This window comes from Balaenoptera musculus, chromosome 17, assembly GCF_009873245.2.
Source record: "Balaenoptera musculus isolate JJ_BM4_2016_0621 chromosome 17, mBalMus1.pri.v3, whole genome shotgun sequence".
In the NCBI taxonomy this organism is placed as follows: Eukaryota; Metazoa; Chordata; class Mammalia; order Artiodactyla; family Balaenopteridae; genus Balaenoptera; species Balaenoptera musculus.
In genome coordinates, this window is record NC_045801.1 from 33,380,680 (window position 1) to 33,399,072 (window position 18,393).

At 36.2% G+C, this 18,393-nt stretch overlaps 1 protein-coding gene across 11 annotated transcripts in view; it reads right to left on the reverse strand.

Moving 5' to 3' along the window:
* Window positions 1-18,393, reverse strand: part of RIMS2 (regulating synaptic membrane exocytosis 2) — a 589,248-nt gene that overhangs the window by 369,098 nt on the left and 201,757 nt on the right. For all 11 annotated transcript variants that reach the window (XM_036830456.1, XM_036830453.1, XM_036830454.1 and 8 more), the window contains one exon: window positions 17,489-17,799. In XM_036830456.1, the coding sequence (XP_036686351.1) occupies window positions 17,489-17,799 (311 nt within the window). The remainder of the gene's footprint in view (window positions 1-17,488; window positions 17,800-18,393) is intronic.

The following is an 18,393-nucleotide window of genomic DNA, read 5'->3' on the forward strand; positions in this document are numbered from 1 at the left end:
TTATACTTTAAAGGGGTGAATTTTTTTGCAAATGAATTATATCTCCATTTTTTTAAAAACATGGAGAGTAGTATAAGAAAAAATATTCTACTACAGTAAAAGGTGTACTTATGTTTATACATTGGAAAAAGAACAATATAAGCAAAGTCAAAAGATAATAACAAACTGGGAAAAAGTATTTGCAATCTGAGGTAAGCAGACTTCTAAAATAACCCCTAAGATTCCCACCACCCTGTGTACAAACCTTGTGTTATCCCCTTCCCTGGAGTGTGGGCAGAACCTGTGGATATGACGGGATTTAACTTCCATGATCAGGTTACATTATATGACAAAAGTAAGGTGATTTTTGGATATAATTAAGATATCTACTCCGTTGACTTTAAATTAATCAAAAGGTAAATTATGGAACGTGAGCCTGATCAAGTAAGCTAAAAGATAGTTTATAGAGGTCAGAGAGAGAAGTCAGAGAGACTCAGAGCAGCACAGGGATTCTCCTGTTGGTTTTAAAGAAAAACTGTCATGCTGCGGGGAGGGACACTTGGCAGGGAACTGTGGGTGGACTCTAAGAGCTGAGGCCCTCAGTCATACAACTGCAAGGCACTGAATTCTGCCAACAATCAGTGAGATTGGAAAAGGACCCTGAGCATCAGATGAGATCACAGCCCCAGCCAACTCCTTGATTTCCGCCTAGTGAGACCCTGAGCCAAGGATCCAGAATAACCTGTAGCCTGACCTTGACCCACAGAGACTGAGATAATAAATTTATGTTGTTTTAAGCCACCAGGTTTGTGGTAATTTGTTACACAGCATTAGAAAATTAATATACAATCCATTCCACAAAGGGTTATTTTCCATAATACAAATGGAGATGCTAAAAATCCATTTAGATAAAGACTAACAACTCAATAGAAAAATGGGCAAGCTATTTGAAGAGAGAGTTCAAAGAGAAAAAAGAAATCTAAACGTTCTTAAACATATACATAAATGCTCAACTTGACTTATTTATGATATAAGAAAGAAAGATTAAGAGTATAATGCAGACTGGTAAAGATTAAAAGTTTTATAACATTGCATTGGCTAAAGAATTCGAAAACAGGATTCCTAATAATTGTGGATAGAAGTATAAATTGGTACATTCTCTATAGCAAACAATTTGGCAAGGCCAACAAAAAATTAAACTGCACATAATTTTGACCAAGTGATTCCACTTCCAGAAATTTTAGTTTATCTTACAGATTTACTCTATACAAAATTTTTTAGTATAAACATATATATGTATCCATATATATGTGAGATTATTTATTACAACAGTGTTTGTAATAGCAAAAAAATTTGGCAATAACCTAAGTGTCAATCATTAGGGACTAAATAATTTTGACGCATCCATTAAAAATAATGGTGAAGAACAATCATTAGGTACTGGTAAACATATGTTATTAAATGAAACAAAATAACAGGATACTTATATATGCTATCATTTAAAGGAACACATATGTACATATATTTTATATATAAATATTTATATATTTACAAATGTAAATATTTATATATGTAAAATATATTCTCATATTTGCCGAGAATAACTATAAAATACACACTAACAACAATAGTAACAGTGATTGTAGGAGAAAAAGAATTGGAGTGGCTAGGGTATGGAGTATGTATATAGAAGAGGGAGATAATACATAGAAGAAGAAATACACTTTGAAGCAGTAAGACAATCCTTCCATATGATCTCGAAAGTCTTAAAATTTACTCCAAAACAAGAAGTTCAAAAGAAGATGCGAATCAAAAATGTGGGTAATTATGGAATAAGATCTTAAACCATATTTCAAATTACCATAGTTATTTTTCAAGTAGCTATCAAAGCTATCTCTATAGAATAATGCTAAGAATATAGAATAATACTAATTCATTTAGGAGAAAATAACTCCTAACACTTGCTGATAAAGAAAAAATAAATTAATCTAATTTTACTAAAAATTATAGGCCATGAATGAATTCAGAAGTTGCTGCTCTTGACTTTGCACCCAGTTTAAGAGGCATGAAACATAAAATTCTATTTATATCCTTTTTTAGACCAGGTGATTTTTTTATGGTCCACTGGGAAGATCAATTTTGATATTGAATGTCAGACCAAAATGCACACAGCCCATCCTAAAATACTCTTATATAGTAAAATGGTGAGACATGTTAATAGGTTTCAAATAGCAAGAGTTATACTCCTGCTCTATCTCAACCCTAAGTAGCATAAATCCTAGTTCAACTATGTGTTATCTCAGACTTTAACTGCATTTTCATAGCAAAGTTTTGTTTCTTAACTAATCAATCTGTCTATATCGCTTTTCTTTAAGTAACTTACCATATAAATTCCCAAGCATTATGTACAATACATATGCCAATAATATACTGATTTTCAATATGAAGGCTACTACAATACTCTTTTCATTCATTTATTCAACAAATTTCTACTGGTGGTCATCCTTCCCACCATGTAGAACAGCTGAATAGTGAAAAACATTTTGGAGAGACCAAAGAATAGAATAGATGGGCTGAGAAACAGAAAAAAAGATGCTGAGATAGAGTTTGTAGCATTTGAATCCATAACTCCAATTGTTCATAAAGTCTATCCTCATTCTTTTCCCGGGGTTCTTTCTGTCAGACACCCCAATATCCTTATAATTCATCCCCCCTTTTCCTTAAGCTATTTTATTATTCCATTCATTCAGTTTTTCAACAACTGTTCACTGAGCACACTACGTATCAATTTCTATGTGAGGTGCTAGGAATACATTGATGAAGAAAATACACATGACTCTTGCATCATGAAATTTGTCTAATTTGTTCAATTCCTCCCTTACTTTTGTAGAGAAAATTTTCAGTGTCTTATAGTTGCTAACCACCACTTTTAAAATGCTTTTTAAAAGGTCAACACTTACCAGTGCAATGGCGTTCTTCTGTTAATGAAGCCAATAATTTACTTTTTGAGTGCACAAAGAAACTTGGAATTCAAAACGACTAAAATTAATTTTAAAGCACAGTCATTTCATGTAAAAGAAAAGTCATGCTTCACAGAATGACATACAAAATACACCTCTGTATCTGTATTATTCTGTCATTTTTGGTTCTTCTTAAAATAACTACACTAACTTTTGAAATAGATGTTGCTTTTTTACCAGATATTATTTTCTTTTTTGAATTCACGTATTCAGTGACTATGAGCCCCCTAGTAGATGGCAAATGAAACAAAAATTTTGTACAGGTTACACACAATCAGTTAAAACACATTTTCATTTTTTAGCACCTTGCTGATGAAATATTTACTGCAAAAGTTTTTTAAATTACCGAATAATAAAATACATAAATAGTTGTATGTTTATACTGTGCAATAAATGACAATACCACTGTAGAAAAACATCCAGACTACTTTCCATACATTCTACAAGATTGTTCAGCCTCTATTTCTTGCACATATTTCATATGCACCTATCTAAATTTTCCAAAGTCTCACACAAACCTTGATTCCTGCACCTCAAATGCTAAAGAATGAGCCATGACAAAGCTGGCCTATACACCAAAGGGTAAGTGGGGCAGCAATGTCAAATACCTCTTACACCACCACCAGAGACCTTTCAATCACACTTCATTTTGTCAGCAAGCACTCTGCATCCTGTCCTTAAAAGAGAAATGTTCGTTACCTTCTGTCCGAAAAGTTGGGGAAAAGATAGATTATTGCTGGCTGTATTTCAGATGAGAATTCTGTTCACTGCACATGAATCCCACACAGAATGAAGTCACATCAGAAGCTATAAGTACCAGGCGGAGACCTATCAAACTCCATCCAGCTTATAATGCAACGCTTAATAAAATCTTTCACATAAAAAAATCCAGGACAAATGCCAACCTATGCAGGCTGCCAGGAGAGCAGGTGTAAACTGGACTGTCCTGGGCAAACTGGCATGTATTGCAATTCTATTTATAGGTCACTTAAATGAAAGAAACTTGACAATGGTTCAAGCTTAATTCAATTGAAAACAGGGATACTCTCTTTTTTCACCTAAATATTGACATTAAAAGTATTAAAATTACTTATTCCAAGTGAACAGCCTATCTGACTTCTACACAGTCAAACCAATTCTCATAATATGTTAAACATCCTTTTAAAAAAAAGTCATACTTTGTCTTCAGGTACTCATATCATATTCTTAAAAATAAAGACATCTCTTCAGTGTTGGCTATATGAGAACATGCCATTATATATCTTCATGTCTACTGATTGATCGTTCTGCCAATAAAAGACAAAAGATGCTACAGAAATGACACTGGTCACGTCAAAGGCATTAGTATTACAGTTTGCACTCATTCAGCATCTGCACCAACTATTTATTGAATGTGCATAAATTACTGGAAGTGCCACCCAATATCTAGTCATCTTTGTTGCCTTGTTGTTTCATCTGATAGTCTAAAAATTATAGAAGAAATATCTAGGAATAAAGGTTATAAGGCCACTTGCTTCCACATTATTAAGATTCTTTTTCTCCTAAGGCAACCATCGGAGTTTTACCTCTTCTAGTTCCTTGGCTCTTTACAGTCTAATCTCTTTCTTAACCATACGTTGTTTCCCTTTAAAAATTATTTCCCTTTACATGTCTTTATCCACCTCCTCTCATGTTAGTTTTCCCTCGCCACATACCCCATATAACCATTTTGAATAAGATTCATAAGAATTATGTCACAGTTTCATTGGACAGCTCATAGAAACAATCCACATAGTCTGTACATCATATGTAATCCACACTTAGTAAACTCTAAATATAATTGGTTTGATTCTAGGTCTACTATCAGCATTCTATAAATATGGACACCTCTGAATCTATTAAAAAGAGCCATTGTTGAAAGATTATGAAGAAAAATTATCTACTTCTGATGCAATTTCACAATAAAGCTTAAGTATTTAATACCAATAAAATTTCAATGAAACTAGCAATCTTAAAATGTAGGAAACATAAGAGAGAAGATCTTAAAGGTTCTCATCACAAGAAAAAAAATGTATAACCAAGTGAGGTGATGGATGTTAACCAAACTTATTGTGGAAATCGTTTTGCAATATATACATGTATCAAATCATGTTGCACACAAATTAACGCAATGTTGTACGTCAATTATATTTCAATAAAACTGGGAAATTTTTTATTTAAACAATTTAATGTAGCAATTATAAACATAATTCCCTTTTAATTTTTTATTGAAATATAATTTACATTCAGTAAAAAGTATACAAATCTTAAGTGTAACACTACAATAGCTATTGACAAATATATACAACTAGTAATCCATATCCCTCTCAAGACACAGAACATTTCCATCACTCCAGGAAGTTTCCCCAACAAAAGCATTGTTATGATTTCTTCCACTAAAGATTTGTTTTGTCTCCTGTTGACCTTAATATACATGGAATCGTATATTATATACTCTTTTATGTCTAGATTCTCTCACTCAGCACAATGGTTTTGAGACATCCGTGTTTCTGTGCATGTAAATAGTTCTCTAGTTTTATTAATGAACAATACTTTTATTTGGATTTACCAAAATTTGTTTATCCGTTCACCTGATTGGTGGACATGTGGGAAGTTTCCATTTGGGGGCTACTAAGAACAAAGCTGTGATAAACCTTAATACACAAGTATTTTTGTACACATATGATTCCATTTTTCTTAGGTAAATACCTAAAAGTAGAATTACTGGGGCACAGACAAGTGTATATTTAATTTTATAAGAAACTGTCAAACACTTTTCCAAAACGCTTGTACCATTTTACATGTTTTAAACTCTCACCAGCAAAGTATTAGAGATCCAATTGCTCCAAATCTTCACAGATGTTAAGTGATATCAGGTTTTTCATTGTTTTTTTTTTAAATTGTAACTTCCCAAGTGAGTGCATCAAAGTATCTCATGGTCATCTTGCTTTGCATCTCCCAAATAACTAAAGACATAGGACATTTTTCTTTTGTTTATTAGCCATTTGTGTATTTCTGTTGCGAAGAAAATACTTTTGCACTTTTTAGGGTTATTTTTATTTCTATTATTTAAATGTAAGGGCTCTTTATATTCTTTTTAAGTTACATGTATTGAAAATATTTTCTCCTGAAATTTCTTGAAGTATAATTTGGTTATACATTTTCTTGGTATCTTTGATGAACAAAGTTTTAATTTTGATGATGTCTATTTTGTCATTTTTTTGCCTTTTATGATTAGCACTTCTTGTATTTATCTACAAAATTCTTGCCTACGTCATGAAGATAGTCTCCTCTGGTTCCTCCTGGAAGCTTTATAGTTTTAGCCCAAAGCAAGGTCACAACAATTTTCTTCTATATTTTCTTCTAGAATTTATACTTTTAATTTTTATATTTACAGCTATGATCCATTTTTGGGTTTTTTTTATGGTAAAAAAGGAAGCTTCAAATTTCATTTTCTAAATGGATATTCATTGCTACAGTACAACCTGCTTTAAGTCTTCTTCTCCTTTCTGTTCTTTCTCTGTTTAATTGCCTTCGTACCTTTGTTGAAAATTAGTTGTCAATATGAGTGGGTACATATTACAGACTCTCCATTCTGTTTCTTTGATCCACTTTTCTTTATGTCAATACCATACTGTTTTAATTACTGCAGACTTATAATGTTTTCAAATCAGGTAGTGTTTGGACCTCTAACCAAGATCAATGCTTTAAGAACTTTCTTATTTTCTAATACCAGTGTTAGTGCTATAAATTGTGCCCTAAGTACTGCTTTAGTGGCATCCTACAAATTCTGGTGTTGTGTTTTCATTTTAATGAAAGTTTAAAATGTTTTCTACGTTCTCTTTTGATGTCTTCTTTGATCTGCAGGTTATTTAAAAGTGTGTTATTCAGCTTCCAAATATTGGGGGATTTTCCAAAGGTCTTTCTGTTACTGATTTCTAATGTAATTTCATTGTGATCAGAGGACATATTTTTATTACTTGAATTCCTTTCAATTTAATGAGACTTATTTAAAGGCCAGAACATAGTCTACCTTGGTTACTATTCTATGTACCCCTAATGATTTGTTAGGGGTAACAAAATTGTTGTTTGCTGGATTGTTCTGTAAATATCAATTAGGTCAGGTTGGTTGATACTGTTGTTCAAGTCTACTATATCTTTGATGAGTTTCTGCCTACTTATTCTATCAGTTATTGAGAGAAGAGTATTGATATCTCCAATCATAATTGTGGATTTGTTGATTTCTCCTTGTAGTTTTATCAGTTTTTCCTTCATGTATTTTGAACCTCTATTAATATAGACACAGATATTTAGGATTTTTATGTCCTATTGATTAACTGACTTCTTTATTACTGTGATGTAACATTCTTCACTCCTAATAAGATTGTTTGCACTGAAATCTACTTTGATCTGAATATAGCTAGCTTATGAGTAGGCTTAGCACGGTATATCTTTTCCATTCTCTTACTTTTTTAGCTATGTCTGTCTTTATATTTAAAGCCTGTTTCTTTTTTTTTTTTTTTTTTGGCTGCATTGGGGCTTCATTGCTGCATGCAGGCTTCCTCTAGTTGTGGCAAGCGGGGGCTACTCTTTGTTGTGGTGTGCGGGCTTCTCATTGCGGTGGCTTGTCTTGTTGCAGAGCATGGGCTCTAGGCATGCGGGCTTCAGTAGTTGTGGCACGTGGGCTCAGTAGTTGTGGCTTGTGGGCTCTAGAGCGCAGACTCAGTAGTTGTGGCACACGGTCTTAGTTGCTCCATGGCATGTGGGATCTTCCTGGACCAGGGCTTGAACCCATGTCCCCTGCATTGGCAGGCAGATTCTTAACTACTGCACCACCAGGGAAGCCCCTAAAGTCTGTTTCTTGTAGATAGTGTATTGTTCGGTTTTCAATTACTACCAATCTGAAAATCTGTGCCTTGAGGTGTTTAGACAAATTATATTTAACACGATTATCAATATGGTTAGGTTTGTCCATCAATCTTACTCTTTGTTTTCTACTTGTCTGACGTATTTTTTCCTTTTCTCCCCTTTTTCTGTCTTTTGACTGAGTATATTTTGTATTCCACTTTATCTCCTTTGTTCATCTATTAGCTATAATTCTTTGTTTTGTCATTTAAGGGTTTATAGTACACATCTTTAACCTATCATAGTCCCTCTTCAAACAGTACTACACCACTTCATATATAATGAAAGAGCTTTGCAATAGTGTACTTCTATGTCTCCCATCCCAAATGTTATGCCATTGTTGTCATATATTTTATTTCACATATGGTATGAACCCCAAAATACATTATTATTGTTTTTATTTAAACAATTATCTTCTAAAGATTTTTAAGTAACAAGAAGAAAGGATTATATATTTACCCATGTATTTATCACTGCCATTGTTCCTCATTTCTTGTGTAGATACATATATCTATCTGGTATAATTTTCCTTCTGCCTAGAGGACTCTGCTTATCATTTCCTACAATGCAGTTATGCTGGTGATGAATTTTTTCAGCATTTGTATGTCTGAAAAGGTATTTTTGCCTTCATTTTTAAAAGATTTTCACTGGGTATAAAATACTGGTTGATGGCTTATTTATGTTTTTAAATCTCTTAGTACTTTAAAGACATTTGCTTCATTCTCATCTCTCTTACATTGTTTCCAACAAGAAATCTGCTGTCATCTTTATCTTTGTAAGCATGTCTATATATAAACATGTCTTTTTTCTCTGGCTGATTTTAAGATTGCTTCTCTATTACTTATTTTATGAAACTGGATTATGATATGCCTTAGTGTAGTTTTCTTCATGTTTCTTGTGTTTGGAGTTTGTAGACCTTCTCAGAGCTAAAGATTTGTAGTTTTATGAAATCTGAAAAAATTCTGGCAATCATTTCTTTACATTTTTCTTTGTACTCTGCATGCTCTCCTCCCCCTTCAAGGACGTGTATATTAACTGCTTGATATTGTCCCTTAGTTCATGATTCTCTTTCACTTTTTAAATTATTTTATTCATTTTTTTAATTCTGTGTTTCAATTTGGATCATTTCTATTGGTTTGTCTTCAAATCCACTAATCTTTTCTTTTTCAATACCTAAACTTCCATTATCCCCATCAAGTGCATTTTTCATTTCCAATATTATAATTCTCATCTCATTTTAGCATTAGATCATTTTAGCATTTATTTTCATATATTACATATTTCTACTTAACTTTTAAAATTATATGGAATACAATTATAGTAACTTTTTTAATGTTCTTGCCTGCTCATTCTAACATCTGTGTCACTTCTGGATTGGTGTCCAGTGTCTGATTACTTTCTCACTATTGATTGTGCTTTCTTGCTGTTTTGCCTGGTTATTTTTGACTGAATGCCAAACATTGTGACTTTAATCTTGTTGGGTGCTGGATATTTTTGTATTCCTATAAATCTTCTTGAACTTTGTTCTGGGAGGCAATTAAGTTACTTGGAAACAGGCTGATCCTTTCAGGTCTTGTTTTTATGATTTGTTATTCTGTCTGAGAGCAGTACCCAGTTTAGCATTGATTATTCCCCACTGCTGAGGCAAGACTTTCCAAAATACTCTACCCAGAGTTCCAGGAATCTTGAGGTTTTCTAGTCTGGCTGCTGGGAACAGACACTATTCTTGGTCCTGTGTGAATGCAGGTCAGTGTTTCTCTAGTCATTTTGGATGATTCTTTCCCTGGCCTCCAGTAGTTTCTTCACATGCATGTCCCAATCATTCCTCCACTGAATACACAAGAATTACCATCTGTAGATCTCCAGGATATCTTGCTGTTCAGCTCTCTCCTCTCTGGTACTCTTTCTAGAAAACTCCAGCTGCCTTGGTCTCCCCATACCCTCAGAACTGTCTCCTCAACTCAGGAAGACCTCTGGGCTCTGCCTATACTCCTCTCCCTTGCAACATCCTGGAAACTCTCAAAGCAATTATAAGGCTCGCTTTATTTCCCATTTCTCAGGTATTATTCTCCTTTGTTGCCTGATGCCCAATTTCTTAAAAACAATAGTTTTGTCAAATAGTTTGTCTATTTTTACAGATGTTTCAGGCAAAAAGGTAAATCGAGGCCCTATTATTCCATCTATACATATAGCAGAAGTCTTAAACATATATTTTAATTATTACTTTTACTTTAAAATAATCAAATGCTCACAAAGACACTTGGAAGGTCAACAGTAACAGACAATAAAGAAATGATGGTTATTACCAAACTGCTAACTATTCATTATACAAGTTTTAACTTGCTTTAAAACTTTACACTTTAGATCTAAGATAATCGATTTATATTGTATTACTCTCTTGTCATCACTTACACCTGGTAGCATTTTTCACCATCTAACAAAATGCACTGAGATGTAATTTAGTCATATGACTTTTCTGTTTTCCACTCTTGTCTAATTAAAATTCCAGACAAAATCATAATGTAGTCTCTCAGTATTTTCATTGTGTCATTATTTAAGCAGTAAAATGCAGAAATAAATACTTAAGAATCTGTAATGCCTATAAAATATTGTTTCTTTGTAATGATGCTTCTTAAAAATGCTTCATAGTCCATTAACAGCAGGTAACTCTGTTACTTTTTCCTATCACTTTTAAACTTTTGTTTCACAATAGAATAAGTAGGGGAAATAGAGTAAGAAATATTACATAGTAATACAATTACAAGATCACAGTGAAAATGTTCTTAGTGAAGATTTAACCTAATATTGCCAATATATTCAACTTTAAATATGAATCATGGTGAAATTATTTGGCCATGTGGTAACAAGTAATATCTATACTGAAATTCGATAAATATTTGTTGAATAAACTGATTATAAAAATGAGTTTAATACGAATGAATACAATCCTCTACTAACTGAACACAATACTATCAATTATAGGAGAGGAAGAAAAAATGGAAGAGAATGCTTCCAAGTTTATACCATGGCAGAAGACCATAAAATACAACATAACAAATAATTTTAGACCTGGAGGTCTTTTCAAGATCTTGGAGAATGCCTTTCCTATTTCAGAGATGAGAAAAGTGAACACAAAGAAAAGATATACATCTACAAATGCTAACAGTAAAGGGAAGAAGTTAGAACAGGACCTATATCTTCTAACTTCCAGTTTTTGTATCTCTTCCACCATACAAATTAGCAATAATATTTCTTACTCTTTAACTTCTCCCAACATTCCAAGAAGTACTAAATAAATAAATAGTAAAATGTTACATGAAAGAAAAAACCAATTAGCTTTTTCCTAAATTTCACTAATTTTCAACTATGGAAAATATGAGCATCCAACTTTTAAATAATTCCAAATGTATAAAACATCAATTCAATGTTCTAAAACAGTTTTACTTTGGTTTTTCTGTAATTTTTTAACAAAATAATATTGTTTTAAAAATGGCTATTTCACCCACCCTCCTCTAAATCCCATCTTAGATCCTCTAACCCAGTGGTTCACAACCCTCTTCCACGCCAAAGCCTCTTTGTAAAACAAATTCTTTGTAACATCCCCTTTACTACCCTGAAAAGGAAATCCAGGGAAAAAATTGTCCTAAGAATTTACATAATTTTTAAGACACATATATATTCCTAACTCTATAATAAAAGGGAAAATAAATAATTTATAAAAAATAAAATATATTTAAATAAGTAAATGCTCAAGCACAACAACCCAAGATGTCATAATAAAGGAGTCAGATACTTACACCTACATGAATGTCGTCAACCTGTGCCCCACTCAGTAAATGTGTCAAAACAATATACTCAAATGTGGAACAATGTTGCCTCTAAGAGCCACAAAGGTCCACTAAGTGTTATGCCTCTTAGTGACAGAGCTACAAAGGACAACTGCCACTGAGCTATTAAAGGACACTGGTGTTTCCCTCCCTAATATATCTCTAGATGCCTTTGTGCTTTGCTACTGGTCTCCACTAGTAAGTAGTATTGGCATCACTTGGGAGCTTGTTAGAAACACAGATTCTCGGGTACTACCTCAGACCTATCAAATTCAAATCTATATTTTAATAAGATCGTCAGGTTATATGGATGTAAATTAAAGACTGAGAAACCACTGGGCACTCCTGGGGGAAATAGTAAGGGAGAGGGTAAACAAACTGCACATAACAAAAAAAGTGGTTATTTCAATACGTATTTTGAAATTTAAAAAAAAATATTTGAAAATCTCTAACAATATTTTGTACCAAAGTTGATAATAAACATTTGCCATTTTTATGAATAAATGAATTAAGTAAATACTCATTAACTCAAAGCTAAGGTCTAGAGCCAACTTGGTATTCATTCACTCAGTAAATACTAAAGGTCTATGTGTAAAGCACCGTGCTAAGATCTGTGAGAGAAGTCAAGAGTCATAAAACAGGTCAAAACCACTGCAGTATATAGTTAAAGATTAAACTAAAGCTCCTAAAAAGAAGGAAATGTAACACACTTTTCTCTCAAACATACTTCTAGGTCCATAGATTTAAATTTAATTAAACTGAAGTTTCTCTTTTTGAGGCCACTGGTTTCTGAATGGTATTGAAGAACAAATTACTAAGAATACTTTAAACTGGAGTTATATTTTTTGTGAGATGCTCCATTTTACTGTCCAAGTCAAATACTGCTGAAAGACCCATTGTGGTAAGAAAGGAGAAAAACATGGGGAGAGAGAGACAGAGACAGAGACAGAGACAGAGACAGAGAGAGACAGAGACAGAGAGAGAGAGGAGCGGGAGGTAAGGCTAACAAGAAAACAGGCTTAACTGAAGTAATTTAAATAGTAACAGAAGAAAATGAGCAAAGAAAGGAGAAATTTCAACACCACTAAGAGAACTAACTACTTACTCTCTTGGGCAAGAAAAGGCAAACTTTTTTTCTAAAGGGTCATAAAGTAAATATTTTAGGCTACGAAGGCCATGTAACATGGTCTCTTGCAGCTACTCAACTCTTATAACTACAATAGTAGCTGAAAGCAGCCATAGATAATAAGTAAACTAATAGATGTGACTGTGTTCCAATAAAACTCTATTTACAAAAGACAGATGGCACAGATTTGGTGCCAGGGATGTAATTTGCTGATCCCTTGCTCTAGGGGAAAGAATTCAAAAGGTTCAAAGATACATGCCTAATAAATTAATATAGAATCTGCATTTAAAAAATAATAAACCATAGGCTCTTTCTTGCTGATGATAAGGGGAATTAAATTACTCTTGAAGGGAAAGTACTTTCCAAATAAAACTTTATACAAATTATAACCAATTCCATTTTCTAGGCATAACTACCAAATCTGATATTAAACTCTAACTTCTTCCCTGACTAAAAGTAATTCTTATTAACAAAAGAAGCTATTGGTCTGACTTGTATGAGGTTCAGAAAGCAAGGATATAATTACAGGATACACTGAGTCATTAAAGTGTGCATTTACTAGTTATAGCTGTCAAAGGCACCAGGCAAAAGAAAAAAAGGAACTACTACACCTTGCTTCCCCATAATGGGTCAGATTCTACTGTTTATTCAGGCTAGTAGTTTCTCATTGAAAGAGGCATTAAGAGATAATATTGAAAGAAATATATTTGTTCTTATTACCACCTTCTTCAAAGATTAGAGATATGCTTCTAGCTTCCCTACAATGATGAATTAATTACTCGTAAATTTGTTGGATTTATTTTTAACATCCGTAACCTCCTGACAATATGCACTCCAAAACTTACTAATCGATTATGTGACCCAGTGTTTTAGTATTTCCTTTTTTCTTCCCAAACCAACCTCTCTAAAGTCCAAAGGAAACTATCTCATGCAGCTATCTAGTTTTTGCAGGAGTCTGCTCCCATTATCCATTTTATTATCATTCATTCATTTAAAATCCTATCTCCATTGGTTATCATCTATTTTTTTCACCCAAGCTCATATACCTTGACCATTTCACTTGCCATTTTACAAGTTTTCTTGATTTCTGTCTCAACCCACGTTGCCGTATCCTTCACTGTTCCCCACATAGTAATGTTTTCTTACTGTATTTTTAATATTCTGCCTGAGTGCTTTCTCTGGCACAGGAGCATGCTTGAGCAATGAGTTCTAGTGAGTTAACAACCCCAGGAACAGCCCTAGACCAATAAATAGCAAAGGAAACTTATGGATAAATACTCCCAGCCTCCTTGCCCATTATATGGGATAACTTTGAGGTCATAATACCAGGTCTCCCAAAAGTCCCAGTAAGATTAAGACACAGCTGCTAAAAGAGGTTACCTGTTCTTGAATGCATCCAATATTGTATTCTTCCTCTTAATTGGATCATTTCCCACTTCCCTACAGGTAGTGCCTGGGATTGCCTTCCATATAAACTACCTGCTCTCAAATCTTTGTGTGCTTAAGGTGGTCCTCAATCTAAGATGGTCCTCTAACCTTAAAATTCCTGGGTTCCTGAGATTTTGCACTGAGACGAGTTCATAGCACGCCAGCCATGAAATCACCAACTGTTTTGCCCAAAGGTAGGATGACATTGTTTCACTTTTGCAAGTTTTCAAAAGATCTGGCACAGCCATCATTGTATTATTCTCCCAAGACATAGCAACACACCAGAGTGGTGGCTTTAGCCACCCTCTAAAGTGACTCCCAGTTACCTTACCTGTTATAACTGAGTGCTCACGTAATAGGAGCGGGTATGCCTCGCACCAAGCCGCGCACAGGAGAGGCTGGGACGCTGGTGTGGGGTGGGGCATGGACGCAGGGGCGCGGTCCAGTCGGTAGCTGGCCTCGCTCGGGTTCTTCAGGCTCAGCTGAGCCCGTCCCCCCAACCCTGCATACCTGAAGGCTCACAGCCCTCCAGTTCTTGGCCAACACTCCCCTCGTTTGGGTTTGGGGCTTGAGCTTTTCCATCCCCAGCACCTGGCAGGGTGTTGGGCCAGGGAAGCCTGATCAAGTGGCCCACAGCGGCTGGAGGGCAGCACCACCACGCCCAGCGCCGGACCTCAGGCCAGCAGTCAGAGCCCAGGCTCCGCAGAAAGGCAGGTAAGGGCTGTCGCTGTGTAAATGGGCAGGGGTCAGTTGCCCTCAAGTTGGAGGAGGGTCTACATCACAAAACATAACTCAACTTTTGTTACTAAGGGACTCGGGTTGAGCAAAATCTGATGTTAACTTTAAAGGAGAGATTTGTTCTTCGCCTTCAAATTGTAATAGGGGCGGGGCGGGCGGGCAGCCCTTAGCATTCCACCCTTAATACCTGGCCAGCGCGTGGCCGTTAGCACGAGGCCCTTAGAACAGCGGTTAGAGGTCCCGCTCTGCCAGCAGTCAGCCTCGCAGCGATCCTCCGGGCAGTAAGTGCCGTGAGCGGTGGATTGTGGCCTTCTCCAGGGCTCGAGGCCCTCCGGCCTCCGGGCTGGTGGGTGAGCTGAGGGGCCCAGGACAGGCTGAGGGCTGTGTCCTGCAAAGCTCCAGAGCCCTTGCCGTGGCCGCCCACTGGCTGGCCCAGGCCATGACCTAATGGCGGCGGCAGTCTCCATGGGTCCCAGTCAATGGAGGCCTCGGCACCTGGAGTATATGGACACTGCCACTAAGGTAACAGCTTCAATCAGCTTCAGTCTGTCCATTCAAGTTTTGAAAATTGGTACAGCTTAGATCAGTTGTCTACCCAACTAAGAGGTGGCCGGAGGTCAGGGGTAAGTTGCAAGAACACTGCACATCATTAGTTCAGGTCCACCTCTGCGGTTGGGGCTCTTCTCAAAGAAGGACAACTGTTGTGAGCTGGGAATTCACCTGACAGGTATTTGCTACAAGTGATTCGCTCCAGTTAAAGTGAAAAGCCTGAGGGCCAGCTGGGTCCTGGGCACTTGGCTCCCTCAGTGATGATGGCTGGGCAGGGTCTGATAACCCGGCCCTGAGGGCACCACCAGCTGAGATCTGCCTCTTCAGCCGGGCCTGGGCACTGGCAGGAGGACCCAGACTGGGTGCTGGACGAACGCTCCCAGGCAGGGTAACGGCCCGTGCTGGGACCCCCTCCTCTTAGCCAGGGCCTGGACCCTGGAGGGAGAAACTTGAGCCTCAGGACCTTGCCCTTTCTTGTCAGAACAGGGAAGAACATTCATTTTGGTGGAGGTTTACAGGAACATCGTTACCTGACCGTGATCTGACCTCAAGAACAAAGGTTCTGACACCAAGAAGTTTGACAACTAACTACACCCCTCCCTCACATTTCCTATAAAAGTGTTTTGCTGAAAGCTTACGGGGAGTTCAGGGTTTGGGGGGCCCTGAGCCACCCGTCTCCTTGCATGGCCCTGCAATATACCTTTCTCTGCTCCAAACTTTGATGTTTTGGTATTTTTTGGCCTCACTGTGCGTCGGGCACACAGACTTGCATTCGATAATGCTCAGAACCCACCATCCTATAAGTACAGTTTAGATTTGTTTTTCCACAGAATGCATGACTTTCTACTTGTTCACATGTAAATGTATCTGCCAATTCTAGATAACAAACATAGTGTAAACCAGATTTTGTTTTTAATTTTCAATTTAAACAGAGGAACGTGCTATAGAAAAATAATCTTCCCAAGAAAACTTTTCATTCTCCCCCTTCCAAAAGTAGGAACTCTAAGAACCATAAGCACTGTTTTAAAAAGTCTAACCCTTTGAACATGGAGAAGCCCATAGAACTGGGCCAAAAGAGTAAATAACAAGAGTTAGCCCATGGAAAAACCAAACTCACGAAACCCTTCCATCAATATTTACCTGCTTGGAAGACCACTTAATCCGTCAACCCGAGGTAGAACCTTTGGAGACATCCTTAATCTTCCCCATTCTCTTAATTCCTCTTCCAGTTAGTCCCATCAATCGAACCTCTCCAAAGTGTCTTAAAAAAAATCTCTTCTTCATTCCCCTTGCTCTTATGCCAGTTTGTCTTTCCTGTGACCATAACCTCCTATCTAGGTTCCCTGTTTCATTTCACTTCTTTATTCTGGAAAAACCTGGCACTCCCACATCAAACTTAAGACTGTTCAAACCTATAAAAGCTCAAGTCCTGAACATCACTTTCAGCATTTCTATAAAACATATGGACATTTACATTATATTTAGACAACACATTTGTTGCCTAAACATTTCATGTATTTTTATTTCTGTTTGGAATGAAGATTAAAAATAATGTTTACCGGGGGCTTCCCTGGTGGCGCAGTGGTTGAGAATCTGCCTGCCAATGCAGGGGACCCGGGTTCGAGCCCTGGTCTGGGAAGATCCCACATGCCGCAGAGCAACTAGGCCCGTGAGCCACAGTTACTGACTCTGCGCGTCTGGAGTCTGTGCTCCGCAACAAGAGAGGCCGCGATAATGAGAGGCCCGCGCACCGCGATGAAGAGTGGCCCCCGCTGGCCGCAACTAGAGAAAGCCCTCGCACAGAAACGAGGAGCCAACACAGCCGTAAATAAAATAAATAAATAAATAAATAAAAAAAAAAAAATAATGTTTACCTAAAGATTAAGCAAAATGTTTACCTGTCTGAAGCTACGTCACTGGCAATTTGGTGCTTCACTCCTGACCCATTTTTAATAGAATCCTGTCTTGTGAGCCCATGAGATCGACTTTTCTCCACTGCAGGTACAGATAAGTCACCTGAGGGTCCTTGGAACTGGGCCTGCTCATGCAGTTTTGCTTTCTTCTCCTGAGGCGCCTCCTCATTCCGCAGTCCTCGGAGAACCTTTTGATCAGGTTGCTGTGGTGTATTAGATCCACTATTATAAAACCATGCTCCTGATTTAGTGAGGATTTCTTGTTGTTTTCGGCACAAATTACATACCCACATAACCTGCACACGAATATACAGGGAAAAGAAATTAGTGTTTCCAAAAGTTAAAAGCAAATAAAAATAGAGACAACAACTCAAGCTAACAAAAAAAGTACATGGTTATCCTTTCTGAAGTTAAAATGTAATCCTGATTAACTGCTATTGTTAATTAAATCACATATCTTTTGTCAACAGACAAAATTGACAATATTTACTGGCAGTAGAAACACCAAACTAGAATGTGAAATTACTAGTTGTTTATTTGTATTCTTTAATTGCTTTTTATTTAAATTAGGGGCATAGTATAATACACAGAAAATGGATTTTGAGGTTAGAAAAACTTGGGTTTAAATACCAACTGCAAGACTGGAAACTTGGCAACCTTCAACAAGGTACTGAACCTTCATAGCTATAAAACTTAGTTTCCTTAATGATAAAATAGAGAAATAGGTATAATAATATTCATTCCCCTATATTGTTTTGAGGATTGAAATAATTTATATAAAATGTCTGGCACAATGCCTGGTATATGTTGGACTTCAATAGATTACCTACTAATATTAGGTTAATCTTCTATCACCAACTATATTACACAATTTCTTGAAGGGGCTTTTA